Source organism: Carcharhinus amblyrhynchos, chromosome 2 (genome assembly GCF_965287045.1).
Source record: "Carcharhinus amblyrhynchos chromosome 2, sCarAmb.v2.hapA, whole genome shotgun sequence".
Taxonomy (NCBI): Eukaryota; Metazoa; Chordata; class Chondrichthyes; order Carcharhiniformes; family Carcharhinidae; genus Carcharhinus; species Carcharhinus amblyrhynchos.
Window position 1 is genome coordinate 54949827 of NC_137325.1, and position 20718 is coordinate 54970544.

Consider the following 20718-nt stretch of genomic DNA (forward strand, 5'->3'; position numbering starts at 1 on the left):
TGTGCCAGATATGTGGGGGTGAGATGCCTCCCATCATATGATTAGAGGGATTCCTGGTCTTTGCAAAACAGGAAATCTCTCCTATTTTCAAATTCCTCCATCCAGGTCTCCAGTGTAGTAGGACACAAACAATTTGTGTTTATGCTCTCTAATATGGTCTGACTCATCATTGTTTCCAAGGTCAGATGTAGATTCTGCAATTATTCCAGTCACGCTGCACTTTCCCTTTAAGAGATCAAGTTAGCTTTAAGCAGTGTAAGGTGAAAGAACTTAAGATTTTGGGCCCGTTGTTGATGTGGGCAACAGCACTGTTGGCACTGGCTGCAAATAGGCATTGTGCTAATCAGCAGGCAGCAGAAAGACAGTTTGCTACCTGCATTTCACTAATGGGATCAGGTTTCTTGCACATCACAATCTCCCTGCCTGATTTCAGGCGCTGTTCAGTTTTGCCCCCAAAGCAATATTTCCAGTATGAACTCTTCAACAGAATAAGAAACTGAAATCTAACTGTAAATATTAGGAAAGTTGGAACAAACAGATTAAGGAGGGGTGAGATAACAGATACTCCTCCGATCTTTACATTATAATGAAGGCCAGTGGTGGTGAACTCTAATTTTCCTGCTTTTACATGTAGACCCTTGGTAAATTAAACCGAGAATTATATGGTGCAGCTGTTACCAGGGTCATCTAAAGCAGAATGGAGGAGTTTGTGAGCCCAACAAATGTGGAGAGTCTCAGTAGCGATTTCTGCAGTTGGATTTTTGGCAAAGATTTTTCTTGGCACTTTGCCTGCACAGACATATACTTGCTTCTTGTTGCTTCTGAGATTGTGAGACTTTTAAGTCCATTTTTAGGACTCCTTCTGAACAGATATGGCATCCTCGATGGACATATCATTAAAAGGCACATGGAAGACAAGGAGAAGCAAGTACAGAATGGAGGAAATAAAGAAGCAGGCAACACTTAAGGATATCGGGCTCCCAAGATATTTTTCTCCTCTTCCCAAACTACAGTATGACAAACTTTGACCCAGATGCAGCATAGTAAGGAAAGTTTATATTTTCTGTAAAATGTCTGTGGAATATGTAATTGTTTTTAAGAATATTTGAAAAAGACTTCAAAGAGTTTGCCCCAATTGTAAAAGGATCAATTGTAATTTTCTTGGATAGTAAGAAATACTGATCTATGTGCTCTGGTGACCCTTGACTGGGAAGCAGTATCAGGAAGTTAAGAAAGAAGCAGTGTGCCAAATAGACACAAAGAAGAGCTTCAGACACAGAGCTACAAGCAAAGGAGGTGGAGGATGAAGGCGATCCACGCGCAGATGCAGACACAAAGAGAAAGCAGACGAAGACAAAAAGAGGAATATAGACAATTCTCGTGAGGAGAAGCAGCAAAACATTCTCAGGAAGAGTTTTTCTGTTTGGGAGAAAAGGAGAGAGAAATTCTTGGAGGTACCATACGAGCTGGATAAAAAGGCCTAAAACCTGGAAGGTTATGTGAATAGTTCAAAATCACTAAAAAAAACTGGGTGTATTCCAAGAAGTAGCCAAACATTAACTGTAGTGTTATTGGTTGGTCAGTTAAAAAATAAACTCTGGAATACTATGCCATCAGGACCACTGTGATCTGAGGGAGAGAGGATTTGAAAAAGATATATTTGTACTCATGAAACTAAGTCAGGAACTGTTTTCTGACAGGAGTCCTGACCTACCTTGTTTGAATACAGGATAGCATATTTTTGAACTGTGCATCTAGGTAGTGCCATAGCCTGTAGAGAATAAAGTAGTTACTTGCAGTTGTTGAGAAGAAACTTTATTGTATGAACTAGTTAAAGTGAAAATTACATTTTTATTTGAATTTTCATTTACCTTTTAATTATTGTGTAATTTTAATTATTCTGATATATGTTAAAGTAAAAGCTATGAAAAATGGAACCTTGTTAACTTTTTTTATTCGGGGCTCATTCAATGAATGTGGTTTTTAAACAGTCACTTGGCAGTACAGAATTTGAATATACTGAAAGGGAAGACATGTTACTGAAGCTTTTCATTTTACACTCATCAGGATGAACATCAGAATGTCAAGCCTTGGACAATCAGACTTAACCAATCAACATCCTTTTCTCCTGTAGTATAAATTGTTGTGATCTTTCGAAATTGGGTAGTCTTGCATTTGTCCTGAAGTGTGTTAGTTTGTGGTTTCCCAAAGGGGATTCTAACCCATGATACATGTAGACAGCACAAGTAATATGAGGACTTTGATGTATACAAGAAACATGCTTTTCACCAAATATGCACCAGGGACATTTTTGCAGCTGCCAATCTCTCTGCAGCTGTAAAGCTGAAGACCACATTTTAATTTCGTACAATATAATTTCAGATAGCCACAATTCATCACTGAAATAACAGTTGGGTGCAGTACAGAAGTACATCATTTAGGTAACTTGCATTTTACAAGAGACAGGAGGAATTAATCGCCTTTAGAATCACAGCAAAATAACAATGAAAACAAATCCAGCTTTTCTAGCTCCCTCATTGGCTGTGAACCCCTCTGTCTATTATCTCCTCATCTCTGTCCTAAATGTCCAACCCTTTATTCTGTAACTGTGAACTCTTGCTCCGGACTCAGGTGAAATATCCATCCAGTTGAACGATTAAAAATTTTATATAGTTCAGTAAGGTCACTTTTCAATCTTTGATAGGTCTATTCCATTGTCCTCACAGAACTATCTTGTCTTCCCAGGAATCACTTTAATCATTAATGAACCTTTTTGTACTTCTTGTAAATCAAATAAGTTCTTGGGTAAAGAGCTGAAAACTGTACATAGAATTCCAGGAAATAGCTGAGCCTTATATACATGCAATAAGACTTTACCATTTACTGATTACTTGCTGGATCTACACATTAACCTCCCATGATTCATGCACGTGGACACCCAGAAATTCCTCAGGGTAGTATCCTATGTCCAACCATCTTCAGCTGCTTCAAATCTTGATACTATAAAGGACGAAGCAACCCACTTGATTGGCATCCCATACACCACCACCTGATACATTCACTTTCTCCACCACTGACACAGTGGCAGCACTGTAAGGTATAGAAGATGTTCTGCAGCAACAGATCTTCCAGACCCAAGAACAAAGGCAGCAGGCACAATGGGAACACCATTATTTGCAGGCTCCCCTCCATTTTACTCACATCCTGAGTTGGAACTATATTGCTGTCTCTTCACTGTTGCTGGGTCAAAACCTTGGGATTGCTTTTCTAATAGCATTGTGGGTGTATCTAAACCAGGTAGATGGCAGCAGTTAGGTGGTAGGACTGGAGGGTCTTAATGACATTACTGTTACTAGAGAGGCGGTGCTCGACAGACTGGAGGGGCTGATTGTGGACAAGTCCCCAGGACCGGATGGAATGCATCCGAGGGTTCTGAAAGAAATGGCGGAGGTGATAGTGGATGCCTTGGTGGTTATTTTCCAGACGTCGCTGGATTCCGGGGAAGTGCCAGAGGATTGGAAAACGGCTAATGTTACGCCGTTGTTTAAGAAGGGTGCCAGGCAAAAGGCGGGGAATTATAGGCCGGTTAGTTTAACGTCTATGGTAGGTAAAATGTTAGAATCCGTCATTAAGGAGGAAATTGCGAGGCATCTTGAAGGGAATTGCTTGATAGAGCAGACGCAGCACGGTTTCATTAAAGGGAAGTCGTGTCTGACAAATTTACTGGAGTTCTATGAGGATGTGTCTAGGGCGGTGGATAGAGGAGAGCTGGTGGATGTGGTCTTTCTGGATTTTCAGAAGGCGTTTGACAAAGTACCTCACAAAAGGTTATTGCAGAAGGTCAAGGGACATGGAGTTGGGGGTAGGGTGTTAGCGTGGATAGAGGATTGGTTGTCAAATAGGAGGCAGAGAGTGGGGGTCAACGGGTGCTATTCGGATTGGCGGATGGTGACTAGTGGAGTGCCCCAGGGGTCGGTGCTGGGGCCTCAGCTTTTTACCATTTATATAGATGATCTGGAGGAGGGAACCGAGTGTAGGGTGTCGAAATTTGCTGATGACACCAAGATTGGGGGAACGGCAAATTGTGCGGAGGGTGTGGAGAGTCTGCAGAAGGATCTAGATAGGCTGGGCGAATGGGCCAGGAAATGGCAAATGGAATTTAATGTTGGCAAGTGTGAGGTGGTCCACTTTGGTAGGAATAATGGTAGGAAGGACTATTACTTATGTGGTGAAAAACTGCAGCAGGCGACGGTGCAGAGGGACCTCGGGATCCTTGTGCATGAGTCGCAAAAACCCAGCTTGCAGGTGCAGCATGTGGTCAGGAAGGCGAATGGGATGCTGGCCTTCATAGCGAGGGGGATTGAATATAAAAGTAGGGAGGTCTTGCTGCAGCTGTATAGGGCATTGGTGAGGCCGCAGCTGGAGTACTGTGTGCAGTTTTGGGCGCTGCACCTGCGCAAAGATATTTTGGCCTTGGAGGGAGTGCAGAGGAGGTTTACTAGGCTGATACTGGAGTTGAGGGGGTTGAGCTATGAGGAGAGGCTGAATAAACTAGGCTTGTACTCGTTAGAGTTTAGAAGAATGAGGGGAGATCTCATTGAGACGTATAAGATGATGAATGGGATGGATAGGATAGAGGTGGAGAGACTCTTCCCGCTCAAAAAAGACAGTAGGACTAGGGGGCACAGCCTCAAGATAAAGGGGGGGTGGTTTAGAACGGAGTTGAGGAGGAACTTCTTCACTCAAAGGGTGGTGAATCTCTGGAATTCTCTGCCCGTTGAAGTGGTGGAGGCTGCCTCGCTAAATATTTTTAAGACGCGGGTTGATGGGTTTTTGATAAGAGAGGGGATTAAGGGTTATGGGGAGAGGGCGGGAAAGTGGAACTGAGCCACGACAGATCAGCCATGATCTTATTGAATGGCGGGGCAGGCTCGAAGGGCTAGATGGCCTACTCCTGCTCCTATTTCTTATGTTCTTATGTTCTTAAAAGAAGGTGGATCGCTAGCCCTTCTCAAGGACAATTAGGGACAGGCAATAAATGTTGGTGTGACGAATGGCGGTCACCTTCTATAAAAGAATAAAAGACTCTGCGTATGTAGCTAAATTTAGGGAGCATGGTAAATAAAATTAGTAGGTTACAGCCACAAATTACTGTGTGGTAATACAAGGTTGTGGCTACAACAGGGACCTGGGTCAAACAAGAGTAGGATTGAGTATTAAATATTCCTGGATACAAGGTGTTTAGGAAAGATAGGAAAGGAGAAAAAGGGGCAAGGGTGGCATTAAGGACAACATTGCATTACTGGACTGAGAAGATGTCCTGATAGGTCCAAGACAACTTATTTAGTTAGAGCTTATAAAAAAAGAAACCCCAAAGTGTCCAATAGGCGTATAAATAGTAAGTGAGATGTAAAAGGAGGAGTGGAGCCGATTATGAACCAAAAAGGAGATTTATCCATGGAGACAAGGGAATAGATGAGGTGTTAAATTAATAATTTACTAAGTCCTTCCAAGTAAGAAGATACTGCCCAGGTCATGGAGAAAGATGAGAAAATTCAAAATTGATAAGCAGGTGGTATTGGATAGGCTGTCTGCACTTAAAGCACCAGTCTGGATGTAATACATACAAGGCTCATGAGGGACGTGAAGGTGGAAATTGCAGAGGCACTGGCCATAATTTTCCAGACTACATTCAACTCAGAGGTGGTGACAGAGGACTGGAGAATTACAAAAAAGGGTGCAGGATAAGCCCAGCAACTATCAGCCAGTCAGTTTAACTTCTGCAAACAATGGGTAATTTTTTAGGTTGGCGTGGGCCATTAAGTAGCCATTAATGGGCCCTAATTGGGGCAAGGGCGGGCTTTCCGTCTGAGGTCCTGCCCACCTGACCATAAAACTTCCAGGGAATTCAGGCCAGCCAATTTCACACTTTCTCCCTGCTTCAAAGTTTGCAGGGGTGGGGGGAAAGCATGCAATTCAGGGCAATAATTCACAACAAAATTAATAGTCACAGGCGAAACTAGTTAAAGGGACACAGTAATGATTTCTTAAGGTAAAATCATGTTTAACTAACTCCTGGAGTTTTTTTGTAGAGAGGGTTAATCAGGGTAATGCAATTAATGTGGTGTAAACAGACTTCAAAAAGGCATTTGATATACTGTTCAAGAGTTTTGCGCAAGTTATAGCTCCTGGAATAAAAAGGACAGCTGCAGTGTGGATAAGAAATTGGCTGAGTGACAGGAAATACGGAATCATGGTTAATAGTTTTTTTCAGAATGGAGAAAGGTTTTTAGTAGAAGCTCTTCCTGATATATATTAATGACCTAGGCATTTGTGAAATTTGAAATTGTGCTGTGGATACCACTGATACAAAACTTGGAAGCATTGTGAACAGTGAGGAACTTCAAAAGGACGTAGAGAAGTTGATGGGATGACTGGACAAGTACTAGATGAAGGGAAGTATGAACTGATTCATTTTGGTAAAACGAACGTGAATAGACTATAAAATAAAGTGGGTGATCTTACTGGCTAGTCGTGCTGGTCAATTGGTGTGATGAGCCAGTAAGATCGCGCGAGAAGCAAAAGATCAGATTCTCACCTCTCGCTATGTTACCGGTTCTGTTCTGCTGGTGTAATCAGGGAGGGAATTCAAATATTTATAATTTAAATATTTGTACATTTATTTAAATATGATTACTGAGCCCAAGTGCAATAGGCTGGGCTCACTTGCATTAACAGTTTCGCTGGTGAAGGCTGTCACTGGCAAGGATCACTTATGATCCCCAACAAATGGTCCTGATGTAATGGCCTTGCTGGTGTGAGCAGAGGCCATTGAGGCCCCCTGGGTGAATGGGGGTAGGGGCGGGCAGTACCCCTTGGGACCCACAAAGTTGAAAACGTCCACCATTTTTCTAATAATGGAGGTTTCTCATACGCACACTTCGTCACACGTTTCCAGGTGCTACCTTGATTTGTCTTTCACACCAGGCAACAACCCAAGTTTCAGCCTCTTATTTAACTCATCCAGCTCTATACTGCTGCACAGTATCATTACTCACGTTCACCTAGCCTGTCAGGTCCAGAGCACATCTGAAAAGCTTATTTTCTAACTTTTCTGTTCCGACTTTTTTGTTGGTAAATTTGTCTTCCCTGGTGTCTGGCAAGCACCGTTCATTGGCCTCATCACCAGTTTTCATATTGTATATTAGAGAGTAGCTTTAGGGAGTGCAGAAGGTTTAAAACAACAGAGCTTTATTTATAGGTGTGTATTCTCTCATGTGGCTGCTTCTTCACTGCCTGTTTCCCGCACTAGGTACAAATGACATCACGTCTGGTGAATCATGAATACATCAATACAGCAGAGCTCATCAAGCCAGTAAGAATCTACACAAATACACGACACCTTCAATCAGGGCTTTGCCAATAATTGTCTATAAAAATTTGGTGTTTTTAAGTAAGGGTCTCAAGTTCTCTGCAGAAACACTCTCTTTCTCAACCTGTTTCCCCCTCAACCTGTTTCCCATCCTGTCCTAACTCCTAACCCTCAGGCTGCCTCTCCCTCTGGAGGAGGGGGCTGAGTGTAGGGTAACGAAAGTTGCTGATGACACGAAGATGAGTGGAAAAGCAAATTGCGTGGAAGGCGCAGAAAGTCTGCAGAGAGATCTGGATGGCTAAGTAAGTGGGCGAGGACTTGGCAGATGGAGTATAATGTTAGCAAGTGTGAGGTTATCCACCTTGGTAGAAATAATAGTAGGAGGGATTATTATTTAAAGGGCAAAAAGCTGCAGCATGCTACGGTGCAGAGGGACCTGGTGGTCCTTGTGCACGAATCGCAAAAACCGAGTCTGCAGGTGCAGCAGGTGATCAAGAAGGCAAATGGAGTGTTGGCCTTTATAGCAAGGGGGATAGAATATAGAAGCAAGGAGGTCTTGCTGCAACTGTACAGGGTACTGGTAAGGCTGCAACTGGAGTACTGTGTGCAGTTTTGGTCACTGCATTTGTGAAAGGTTATATTGGCCTTGGAGGGAGTGCAGAGAAGGTTCACTAGGCTGATGAAGGGGTTAGCCTATGAGGAGAGATTGAATAGACTGGGTCTGTACTCATTGGAGTTTAGAAGGCTGAGGGGGGATCTTATAGAGACATATAAGATAATGAAGGGAATAGATAGGGTAGAGGTAGAGGGATTCTTCCCATTTAGAAAGGATAGCAGAACTGAAGGGCACAGCCTCAAGATAAGGGGGGGTGCAGTTTAGATCGGAGTTGAGGAGGAACTTCTTCACTCAAAGGGTGGTGAGTCTCTGGAATTCTCTGCCCATTGAAGTGGTGGAAGCTACCTCACTGAATATATTTAAGTCACGGGTAGATAGGTTTCTGATAGACAAGGAAATTAAGGGTTACGGGGAGAAAGCGGGAAAGTGGAACTGATCCACTTCCGATCAGCCATGATCTTGTTGAATGACAGGGCAGGCTCGAAAGGCTAGATGGCCTACTCCTGCTCCTTTTTCTTATGTTCTTATGTTCCTATGTTCTCTCCCAATAAACCTCCATCTTGTAGATATTACCTCTGCATTCTTTGGCTACAGCCAGGAAACCTGTTTAAATAAGACTTACATTATTCAGCAAACATATTGGGCACGATTTTCCCCCGCATCTTTTGAATCTTGTCCTCAGGTTCAAATAAGGGTCAGAAGCTGGCATTGTGAAACAGCCAATTAATGGCCAGAAACAGGGTTATTGCCCACTTAAGGACTAATGGTCAATCAGTGGTCATTACTTCCAACTGGGAAAGCGCAGCAGGAGGCCATAGCAAGCAAGGGAAAGGATATTCCAAAATGGAGGAGCCCTCTCTCCGAAGTTTTATAAATGTAAATGAAAAAGGTCTTTGCAATTAGGCTACCATTGTGGTGGGTGCTAATTTCTCTAAAGTGGGCGTCTGGCTGTTCCTACACTCAGACAAGGAGGCCTCTAAGCCCACTAGGAGTGCTGTCACTGGAGGCGACCTCCAGGCAGTGAAACTGACTCATCATCTGCAGGTCAGCAGGAAAATCCCAGCAGGCCTCTGTTCATTTGCCTCAAAGACTAGTATTTAAAACAGTTGGCTCCCTGCCATATGCAGGTAGATAGTCATACTGTAACCCCCCCCAAAACACCACCACAACAACACCACATTCTTGTCTCCAGGAAAATGGCTCGGGAAGCGAAAGACCAGGTTCTCGCCTCTCGCGATGTTACTGGTTCTGTTCTGCTGGTGTAATCAGGGAAGGAATTCAAATATTTATAATTTAAATATTTGTACGTTTATTTAAATATGATTACTGAGCCCAGGTGTAGTCGGTTGGGCTCACTTGCATTAACAGTTTCGCTGGTGAAAGCCATCACTGGCAAGGATCACTTATGATCCCCACCAAGGGAACCTGATGTAATGGCCTTGCTGGTGTGGGCAGAGGCCATTGGGGCCCCCTGGGTGAATGGGGGCAGGGGCAGGCAGTGCCCCTTGGGACCCACAAAGTTGAAAACGCCCACCATTTTTCTAATAATGGAGGTTTCTCATATGCACACTTACCAACGCATCTCCAGGCGCTACCTTGATTTGTCTTTCACACCAGGCAACAATGGGGACACATTGGAGCCAGGGAACCAAGTGCCTTCCTGCCTCCATCCTTGGCCTCTCCAGAGACTCAAAATCCAGCCCATTATATGCACTATAAACACTTCAAAACTTAACAGATTGTTTTCCCAGTATCAAAAATTAGTTGGTGAGCCCAGTAATGGAGATCAGAGATAGGATGTGTTATTTGGTACTTTGAAGTGAGAGGCAATAAAGATCAGCTGGAGGATTTCCAAAATCAGAGGTTGGGGCATCACTCATGTGGGGAGGTAGAAATTTGCTACTGTTTCTGTTGCTTCTCAGGTGGGTTAGATTGTGTGAGGTGTTCCAACACAAAATAGGCAAACCTGTGGAGGAGGAGTCAGTAGCGTTTGAGGAGCCTCAATGCAAACAAATTGGAGAAGTCCGAAAAATGAGTTATTCATTCCAAATGTGGAGAGTTGGCAAACAAGTTATCACTCACAGGTGGAATCTCACCTTCATGATCTCTGACTTGGTATCCAGAAGTTCTTCCATAAAGAATTCAATGCATGAGTTACTGTGAGTAGATTTTATTTGTCTCCTAATAATTGGCAACAGCCTTATTCAAGGTCATTGGCTGCGCTTGAAACAATGGAGCAAGGAAAAGGAGAATTTATTTTTCTTTATCTAAGGTAGAAGTGAGTGGAAGGGAGAAGATACAAAAATATCTTTATAAAACTTAACCTAAATTGGAAGTTGCATGGAAACTGTTCAGACGTCTCAGAAGTTACACCACAGCTGCAAACAGGAAATGCCACATCCCTTAAAGACCCTCTCACCAAGATGAGTCATCTCTTGGCGGGACGGACAAAGAAAATCTGGTGGACAAAAAGATTAAGTAAAAAAAATGAAACCTTAATAAATGAAAATAAGTAGTTTTTTTAAAAGGAAAAATAAAAATGGTTGTAAATATTTTGGCATTACAGTTTACAGCGCAAATGAAGCATGCTGTGCATAAAGATGTTAATTTTTTTGTTGTTGAATTTTCCTCTCCAATTTCATTCAATAGCTTATTAGTGTGTTTTCTTCCTCAGTAAGTTGCAGTTGCACTGGCAGTGGTTACTCTCTAGATCTTCATTTAGCTATCAATTATCCATGTGCTGGTGTTGTTAGCAACTTGCAGAAGGATATTTGAATGTTAATAAATTAAGCTGAACTTTCTGTCTAGGTCAGAGTGTGTGGTCAGAGGCAGGTGGACTTGCAGTTTTGTGTCACTGGTCACCGTGTTGGTTCTCCACAACCGTGCTGATCCCAAGTCGTTTTCAAAGACTCTAGGTTGGGGTCAGCCCAGCAAGTGAATTAAGGCCCTGTTGCGATGTCGACTGAGATGTCCACTTGACAATATGGGCAGCCCCATCAGCCTGGATCATGTCCATTCTCATAATAATAGCTGTAATTTTCACAAGTTTTAATCAGAAAGCTGATTAAATGCCAACAAACAGAAGAGTGCTCTTATCAGTTATTTTTCAATTTGTCTGCCAGAAAAGGCTAGTTAGTTTATCCTACGAAAAAAAGTCATCAAAATTATCTCAAAATGTATTTGAACAAAAATAAACTAATACCCATCTACCTGGTATTTTCCTAGTACGACTGGAAATGATCAGGCAGCCAGAATTACAATCTAAAAGTAAGTTTTCCAAATTTAAAAATAATGTAAGTCTGAAAATTGAGCTTCATTTTGTTCTTTGTTAGCACTGACATTTGCAGTGTCAATGGTACTCGGTATAGATTGGATTGGTTTTGTCTGTGGTTCAATAACTTGCTAACAGTTATTGTCAAGGCTCACACATTGAAGGTGATGATAAGGGTGAGATACTGGCAGGTGGTTGGTACATGTGTAAAGTCAGATTATTTTAATATGCAGTATAACTGGTTGATTTGATTTATTATTGTCACATGTATTAGCGTACTGTGAAAACTGTTGTTTCTTGCGTGCTCGCCAGACAAAGCATACTGTACATAGAGAAGAAAAGGAGAGGGTGCAGAAAGTAGTGTTACAGTTATAGCTAGACTGTAGAGAAAGATTAACTTAATGCAAGGTAGGTCCATTCAAAAGTCTGACAGCATCAGGGAAGAAGTTGTTCTTGAGTTGATTGGTACGTGTCCTCAGACTTTTACCTCTTTTACCTGATGGAAGATGGTCCTTAATTATATTGGCTGTTTGTGAGGCAGTGGGAAATATAGATAGTTTCAATGGGTGGGAGGCTGGTTTGCCAGATGGATCGCAATCAGTAAGAAAAGGCAACAGCACCTCTTCCATGATATTTGACTTTGTTTGCCTCTATTGTTTGTCATTTTTATAAATGACCTAGATGAGGGTGTAGAAGGATGGATTAGTAAATTTGCTGACGACACCAAAGTCGGAGGAGTTGTAGACAGTGAGGATGGATGTTACAGTTTGCAGAGGGACATAGATAAGCTGCAGAACTGGGCCGAGAGGTGGCAGATGGAGTTTAATGCAGAAAAGTGTGAGGTGATTCACTTTGCTAAGAATAACAGGAGTACAGAATATAGGGCTAATGGAAGGACTCTTAGTAATGTTGGCGAGCAGAGAGATCTCGGGGTACATGTGCATAGCTCCCTGAAAGTTGGCACACAGGTTGATAAGGTTGTTAAGAAGGTGTACGGTGTGTTAGCTTTTATTGGTAGAGGGATTGAATTTCGGAGCCGTGAGGTCACGTTACAACTGTACAAAACTCTGGTGTGGCCGCACTTGGAGTATTGCGTACAGTTCTGGTCGCCGCATTATAAGAAAGATGTGGAGGCATTGGAAAGGGTGCAGAGGAGGTTTACCAGGATGTTGCCTGGTATGGTGGGAAGGTCTTATGAGGAAAGGCTGAGAGACTTGAGGTTATTTTCACTGGAGAGAAGAAGGTTACGAGGTGACCTGATTGAGGCATACAAGATGATCAAAGGATTGGATAGGGTGGACAGTGAGAGCCTTTTACCTTGGATGGTGATGGCTAACACAAGGGCACATAGCTATAAATTAAGGGGTGGTAATTATAGGACAGATGTCAGAGGTAGGTTCTTTACCCAGAGGGTAGTAAGGTCGTGGAATGCCCTGCCTGCAGCAGTTGTGGACTCGCCAACTTTAAGGGCGTTCAAATGGTTAGTGGATAGGCATATGGATAATATTGGAATAGTTTAGGTTAGAGGGTCATTAGATTGGTTCCACTGGTCGGCGCAACATCGAGGGCCGAAGGGCCTGTACTGCGCTGTTATGTTCTATGTTCTCAGAAGACTACGGACATTTGGCATGTTGCTACAACTCTCACCAGCTTTTACAGATCCACCATAAAAAGCATTCTTTCTGGTTGTATCACAGCTTGGTATGTCTCCTGCTCGGCCCAAGACTGCAAGAAACAACAAAGAGTTGTGAACATCCGTCCTCACTGTCTACAACTCCTCCGACTTTGGTGTCATCAGCAAATTTACTAATCCATCCTTCTACACCCTCATCTAGGTCATTTATAAAAATGACAAACAGTAGAGGCAAACAAAGTAGTTGGCGGGCTTTCTTAACTATAGTGTGGACCTTGTGGGGGGAAACCAGGACAGGTTGTTGGTGATCTGGACAGAACCAGGACAGGTTGTTGGCGACCTGGACACCTAAAAACTTGAAGCTGTCAATCCTCTCTACTTTGTCCCCATTGACATAGACAGGGTCATGTCCTCCAATACGTTTCCTGAAGTCGATGACAATTCTCCTTTGCTTTGTTGACATTGAGGGAGAGATTATTGTCGCCACACCAGTTCACCAGATTCTCTATCTCTTTCCTGTACCGTATCTCATCATTGTTTGAGATCTGACCCACAACAGTGATGTTATCAGCAAACTTGAAAATCGAGTTGGAGGAGAATTTGGCCACACAGTCATAGGTGTATAAAGGAGTATAGTATGGGGCTGAGGACACCACCTTGTGGAGCACTGGTGTTGAGGATAATCATGGAAGAGGTTCTGTTGCCTTTTCTTACTGATTGCGATCTATGGATTAGGAAGTCAAAGATCCAGTTGCAGATGGAGGAGCCAAGCCCCAGGCCACAAAGTTTGGAGATGAGTCTCGTAGGAATAATGGTGTTAAAGGCTGAGCTGTAGTCTATGAATAGGATAAACGCAAAATGCTGCAGATGCTGGAATGGTATGCTTGGTATGGCTCTTGCTCTGTTCAAGGCCACAATATATTACAATGGATTGTGAACAAAGCACAGTCCATCCATTTACACTGTCTACACTTCCCACTGCCTCAGAAAAGCAGCCAGCATTATCAAAGCCCCCATGTACCCCAGACATACTTTCTTCCACCTTCTTCCATTGGGGAAAAAGATAAAAAAGTCTGAAGACACCTACCAATTGACTCGAAAACAGCTTCTTCCCTTCTGCTGTCAGACTTTTAAATGGACCTACCTCGCATTAAGTTGATCTTTCTCTACACCCTAGCCATGACTATAACACTACATTCTGCACTCTCCTTTCTTCTCTATGTACGGTATGCTATGTCTGGAGAGCGTGCAAGAAACAACACTTTTCACTATTAGTATGCTAATACATGTCACAATAATACATCAAATCAAATCATTAGGAGGAAATTTGATTCTATCCATCAAGAATTGAGATGAAGTAGGAATTAAGACAGAAATAGTGTGCTTACTGATCAATTCCCACCCACGTTAATGATAATGCTAAAGCAAAATACTGTGGATGCTGGAAACCTGAAATAGAAACAGGAAATGTAGGATGTACCACAGATCCGGCAGCATCTATGGAGAGAATTACAGAGTTCACATTTCATGTGGATGATCCAATTCTGATGAAAGGCCATTGAAGTTTAATTGATATGTTTAAATAAGGACCACAGATAAACCTGATTGAAAATGCATTGCTATTTTATACACTTCTCAGGGGTCACAAAACCCAGCAGGGCTTGGTGCTGCCATTTCTATGAAGCATGTGTCTTTTTCAGCAGTCCTTGCAAGTGAGGAGGAGGAATGCTCCCCTGACTCATCAAGGAAGCTTTCAGCTTCCCCCAACTAATCGTGGCATCTCTCTCATTAGCCTCCCACCTCCACCCCTCCACCACCCTTCATCCACACCAACATGTTCAGTGACCTTGCTTTGAGGAGTCATACAGACTCAAAACTTTAGTTCTATTTCTTTTTTCACTGATGCTGTCAGACCTCTGATTTTTTTTCCAAAACTTTCTGTTTTTATTTCAAATTTGCTGCATCTGCAGTATTTTGCTTTTATGGTCAATAACTTCCCCATTGTAGCCTCAGTGTTCTTTTCCTCCCTGCAATTACTTCTCTCCACCCTCCTGAAATCACCAACCATCCCCATAACTTTCCCAAGCCCCAGTCAGCAATCCTTCCCTCTCCCAATTGCCAGAGAATGATCCCAGGAGCCCTGGGTGTGGCTTTCAGCTGCTGCTTTAACCTCTGGGCTGTGAGCCAAGCTGTCACACTGCTATGTGGAAAACAGAATGAACCATCAGTTGGACACTCAGGAACCATGATGTTGGTGGGACGCCTGTGTAGTGTGCCAAGCATCCATTCCACAAATTTATGTCTTTAATCCCCTGCCTATCCTTTCCCATCATTGTGAAGGGGTGAATATTAAGGCTATTGTGCTTTTTGTTAAGGTGTTTTGAGTTTTCCACTTGCCATTCTGATCTGTACAATGTTTTCTGATGTCCTTCTCCTCTTTTTATTCCCTCAGGCCTGTCCCAGGGTCTCTATCGTCATTACTACATCTCCACAACAGGCAAAGGCAGCCCATGCCAGGGTCCATGCCTGGCAACCTCCCCAATTCCGCAATGCCAGTATCTTCCGCAGTATTGATGCCTGTAAGTCTTTGTGATTTTTGTGACTTTAACATTAAGTTTTCCATCATCTGCCCATTAAAATGTAAACACAGATCATTCAAATATGGCATATAACCACCTTGTTACAAAATTAAGTCTGCCATAGATATCTTCTGATTCTGGTGACATTAGCTGCTCCTGCAATGTGAACAATGTAGCTTTTCTGGGAGTTCACTTTCATTGTTTAATACGGTGGTTTAACCAAGCAGGTAACAGTGGTAACACCTTGTGATTAGAATTTGTTGCTCATGTATTTTTGCGCTGGTGCTTCTTAAATCTCTACGAAGGTAGATTGAGCAAACTTTTGATGAGATAAGACTTGATACAAATCCTTAAGCTGCTTTACTCACATCTATTGAACGTACCAAGTTAGTTCAGATTCGTTTAGCTCAATTATACAACGGCTGGGCATGGCGAGCCAATGAGGTCGTGCAATGCCGAGAAATCAGAATCAGGCCTGATTTCTCGACTCTTGCAATTTTGCAAGAGCTGCATTTCCGGCGAGGTCAGTCTCTCGCCAGAAATGGGTGAGAGGCTGAATAATTTATTTAAATATATTTAAATTATGATTCACGTGTGTTTCATGAGCCCGATGCTCAATCATCCAGCTCACTTGCCTTTGTGGCCTCGCCGAGGGAGGTTCACTCCGGTGAGGAAAACATTTGCTCCCCGTGAACAGGGAATAATCATGTTGGCCTTACCAGTGGAAATGGAGGCCATTGAGGCTGCCTGGGGAGGCCAAGGGCAAGGAGGGGTATGCCACTTGGGCAGTACCAGCCTGACTGTGGCAACTGACACATTGGCACTGGCACCTGGGCAACGGGGGGGGGAGGGAACCCGCTGCCACTCTGCAACACAATCGGATCAGGGGTGGAAGATGCAATCGATCTCGGCGATGGGGACTGCATCTCGGGTAGTGTAGGGCTCGCGATCGGCTGCAGACTCCTGCAATTTTGGCGGTATGGGGAGAGTTTGTGAGGCTGCCTGTAACAGCAGGGGCCTGATAGCTCTCTCTTTGCCAGTCAGACCCCTGCTATTGAAATTGCGCATGTGCAGTCACAGAGGCCTGTGCATATGCAATAGCTCCCACTGTAGGCTGGCTGGCCAATTAAGCGCAGCCTACTGCCTGCAGCAGCTATAAATAGTCTAGCCCATATTTTCAATGACTAAGTACATGAGATTGGGCATGAAAACTCACTCGAGAAATGGATCAGAAACTGTCACATTTTCACAGTAGCTGCACGCTTAGAAACAATCTTGTAAAATTCCGCCCAATGTGTCATTGGGCCAGATGCTCTGACCTTGCCCACAGCTAGAATTCTCCATTCCACTGCGGTGACCAGAGATTTGGCTGAGCGCCAAATTTCGTTCTTGTTGGAAACGAGTGTGAACGGCTGGAGAATTCCAACCATTGTATAATAATACAAAATAATGAACATGCTATGTTTCCTGACATCAGTGAGTTGTGTTACTTAAAACAAGATAATTTCTAAATAAATCTCTCTTGCATTTCAACATTCTTAATGTATGATTAGCTCACCCAGCAGAGTTCAGATGAGGTTTGACTAGTAAAATGCCTCCTGTCCAATGGAAATGATTACTTCAAAATTGACCTTGTGGTCTTTAATTTATGATTAAATCCCTTAATTTCAATAATTGTGTCTGGTGATCTGGACTTTTTTAATGCATTTTGAAAAGCAGATGTTGGCCAAGGATGGATTTGCAAAATTACTCTACTTAATTATTTAAAAGTAATTAAAAAGGTTTTGAAAAACATTTTGCGACTGACATTTTTTAAAACATATGTTGAACATGTTGCTGCAGAAACGCTTTGGAATTTCTTGTGATCTACTGTTTAACTTTGGCAGAAAGAAATTTGTGGAATTCTTGAAGAAACAGCTGAAAATGATATCCAGCTTTAAATACAAACCAGATTAGCAAAGTGTGTTACAATTATGAGGTTTATAATATTATTATATTTTGCGACTATAGCTTCAAATATAGGGAAATGAAGGAGGTCATGTGACTTGTTTTTCAGTCTGGCTAATAGTATGCCTGGTGGTTTGATTATTAGAGATTAAAGGAAGGCTTAAGTTGTTTTACTGAGAAGGAGGGCGTGATGTTTACACTTGAAGATATTAAAAGCTGTCTCTTGAGTAGACCTTGCATCTCCCAAAGTCTCAGAAAGGTGACGTTGGTTTGTGCTTTAAATTTTCTACTAACCTCTATGATGAAGAGGAATTGGGATCAAAGATAGTTAAGTAGTATGTCTACCTGGAAGTAAGGTTAATGTGTTTGATGTTGCATTGAGTAAGGGAGCAGAGGAAGCCATTTCTGAGATCAGGCTACAGGCTTCTCTACAAATCCTTGAATATCACAGATAAACAGCAGAGGTACTGCGCTGTTAACAAAGAAAAAAGGATGCCTGACTATGTGAACTACCACAACCAAATGCGGCAGGTACGTGTTCCTTAGTCAAAGAGATGAATCCTGCAGCCATTTAAAGATTCTGGGAGTTTAATCCTGCTCTGGTCAAGGGGAGGAAGAATCACCAGAGTAGGTTTTACTCCTGGCATTAAATTTAAGAAATGCTTCAAAAGCTGAAGAGGGAGCCTTGAGCCGGCCACTTTAAGTTACGACTTGGCACAATGGGTATATGGAAGCCCATTGGAAGCACCTGTGGGTTGTTTGCTAAAAGAACTGTAATTTCATGGAGAGTGCGATAGGTGATAAGTATATAAGGAAAGATTGCTTTCTGTAGTTTGAAGTATAAATTGCTTGCAAAAAAGTATTTAGTCAAGTGTTTTTTAGTCTTTTGTTGCAGTAAAGATTTTTAAAAATCAAATTTTCTGTATCATTCTTCCAGCAAGTAAGTAGAAGTTCGAATCTCTTTTTATAAATGATTGATCTCTAGAGGGATTGTAAGAAGTGTAGCAGGCAAATAGAATGTTTTTTAAACAAAAAAGGAAGAACTGTAAATGCTGGAAATCTCAAAATGAAAACAGGAAGTGCTGGATTAACATGGTGGGTTAATCTGCATTCGTAAAGAATAAAGATAGGCATTTACGTTTTGAATAATTATTCTTCCCATGTTTTTAAAATGTCTTCAGATGGTGTAGTACCTAAAAGACTGGAGGGTTGAAGAATCTCAGGATAATTTTCATATTATTATTGAAGTGATTCTGTGATTTTAAGAACATAAGAACATAAGAAATAGGAGCAGGAGTAGGCCATCTGGCCCTTCGAGCCTGCCCCGCCATTCAATAAGATCATGGCTGATCTGTCGTGGCTCAGTTCCACATTCCCGCCCTCTCTCCATAACCCTTAATCCCCTCTCTTATCAAAAACCCATCAACCCTCTTCTTAAAAGATTTTGTATCAAAGAAAGCAAGCTCAACTTCAATGGAAATAGTTCAATTATGTAAAAAGACATTGAAAAGAGTTTGATATCTGGCTGCTGAAGGTCTCATAACTAATAAGGGGCCAAGAACCAAGTTGAGGGTCAGAAGCTCAGGATGATGCTTCCAGAAAATTTACAAAATTGAATGGAGTGAAAATCAATGATAGGAAATTGTCAACCTATTAAAGTCCTTGGAAAACAAAATCAGGCAAGGTATAAATGGATTGCCAGTTAGTATTGCCTGCTGTGCTAGGGTCAGAGACCAAATTCATCCCCTGTGATATCTTTAGAAACTAGGAGTGTCAATCTTGGCTTATGCTCATTTACTTTGGATCGGCCCAAATTGGTAATCAGGGCACTATATTAGTTTCAGAGACTTTGGAATAATGAATGGAAAAAATGGCCAGCATTCTCACTCCTGATCCTGGATGGCAGTGCTGTCTCACAGCGCCAGAGATCTCGATTCAATTCCGGTTTGGGTGATTGTCAATGTGGAGTTTGCACATTCTTCCTGTGTCTGTGTGGGTTTTCTCCAGATGCTCTGGTTTCTTCTCACAGTCCAAAGATGCGCAGGTTAGGTAGACTGGCCATGTTATATTGCCCCTTAGTGTCCCAAGAAATGTAGGTTGTGGCAGGGGGGAGGTTAGCAGGGTAAATCTGTGGACTTATGGGGATAGTGGCATGCCCTGACAGAGTTGGTGTAGACTCGATGGGTTGAGTGGTCTCCTTCTGCACTGCAGTGTGCATATATGGAGAAAAAGAATCATGGTTGAATAACCTCTTTTCAGGACTCATTGATTAAGAATCTCTGTTCCGGCAAAGTAGTAAGCTGTGTTTGAGACTGAACTCTAATAAGAAGTCAATACCTCAATGAAAGAATTGGAAGTTATTTTAAAAAAGGATTGATATGATAGCTTTTGCTTAAAGGAGGGTTTTCAAAGCATGTCACTGATGTAGTGGATCAGTTTTTATTCACTATTTTAATTCTCCCTATACTAACAACTAGCTAGAGTATTAGAAACTGTAATTATATTCAAGCCACCTCCCACCCATTTGGCATATGAATAGCAATTTTCCTGGAGCCAATAATGCTGTTTACAGCAACTCATTTCTCATTTTTCTTCAGAATTTAGGGTGTAGAAAGCATTGGACTCTAACTTTGAACAATACTGGATTTTCTATTTTGTTTTTCACTGTAATTAAACTGTATAAATTTTGTACCAATTAATAAACTTATTAAGGTGTATTAGTGCATTTGCTGCAGAAATGATAATTACTGCTCTTGGCAAATCAAACTTCACTGACTATTAATTTCACAAAAGCAGGTAAGTAGGAATGGAAATTAAGTTCTGTCATTGTTCAGACAATGTGGCAAAGAAATGAGAAAACCAATAGCCTGTCAGGACTTATAGCCAGAATAGTGGACTATAAGTCTATGCTGAGGCTTCATCATGCCTCAAGTCAGACCACACTTGGACTAATTTTGCCCTGGAGTCTTAAAATAATTAATCACAATGTCAAGGAACCAGGGAAGGTTGGTGTACGTTCATGAGTTTAGTTGGAATGGAATAAAAGGAGGATACGTTGGGGGATATTATGAACCAAATAAGTTCTGAAAGGCCAATTCGGGATATGGGAGAGAATCTAGAGCAATGTATGGATTGAGGGCTGACGCAGGAAGAAGCATGGCAAATACTTTGATCTGGTGGACAAAGAGAAAGGGAGAAAGCAGCATAGGCAGCGAATAGATGGTTTCCATCTTATTGAAAAAAATCCCCTCATGTTTGCTACTGGAGGTTGGAAGGATAGGGGAAAAGGTTTATGAAGAT

General features: G+C 42.2%; 1 protein-coding gene across 3 annotated transcripts in view; it reads left to right on the forward strand.

Annotated features, from left to right (window-relative positions):
• Positions 1–20718, forward strand: part of creb5b (cAMP responsive element binding protein 5b) — a 359057-nt gene that overhangs the window by 199577 nt on the left and 138762 nt on the right. For all 3 annotated transcript variants that reach the window (XM_080205922.1, XM_080205930.1, XM_080205939.1), the window contains one exon: positions 15345–15471. In XM_080205922.1, the coding sequence (XP_080062048.1) occupies positions 15345–15471 (127 nt within the window). The remainder of the gene's footprint in view (positions 1–15344; positions 15472–20718) is intronic.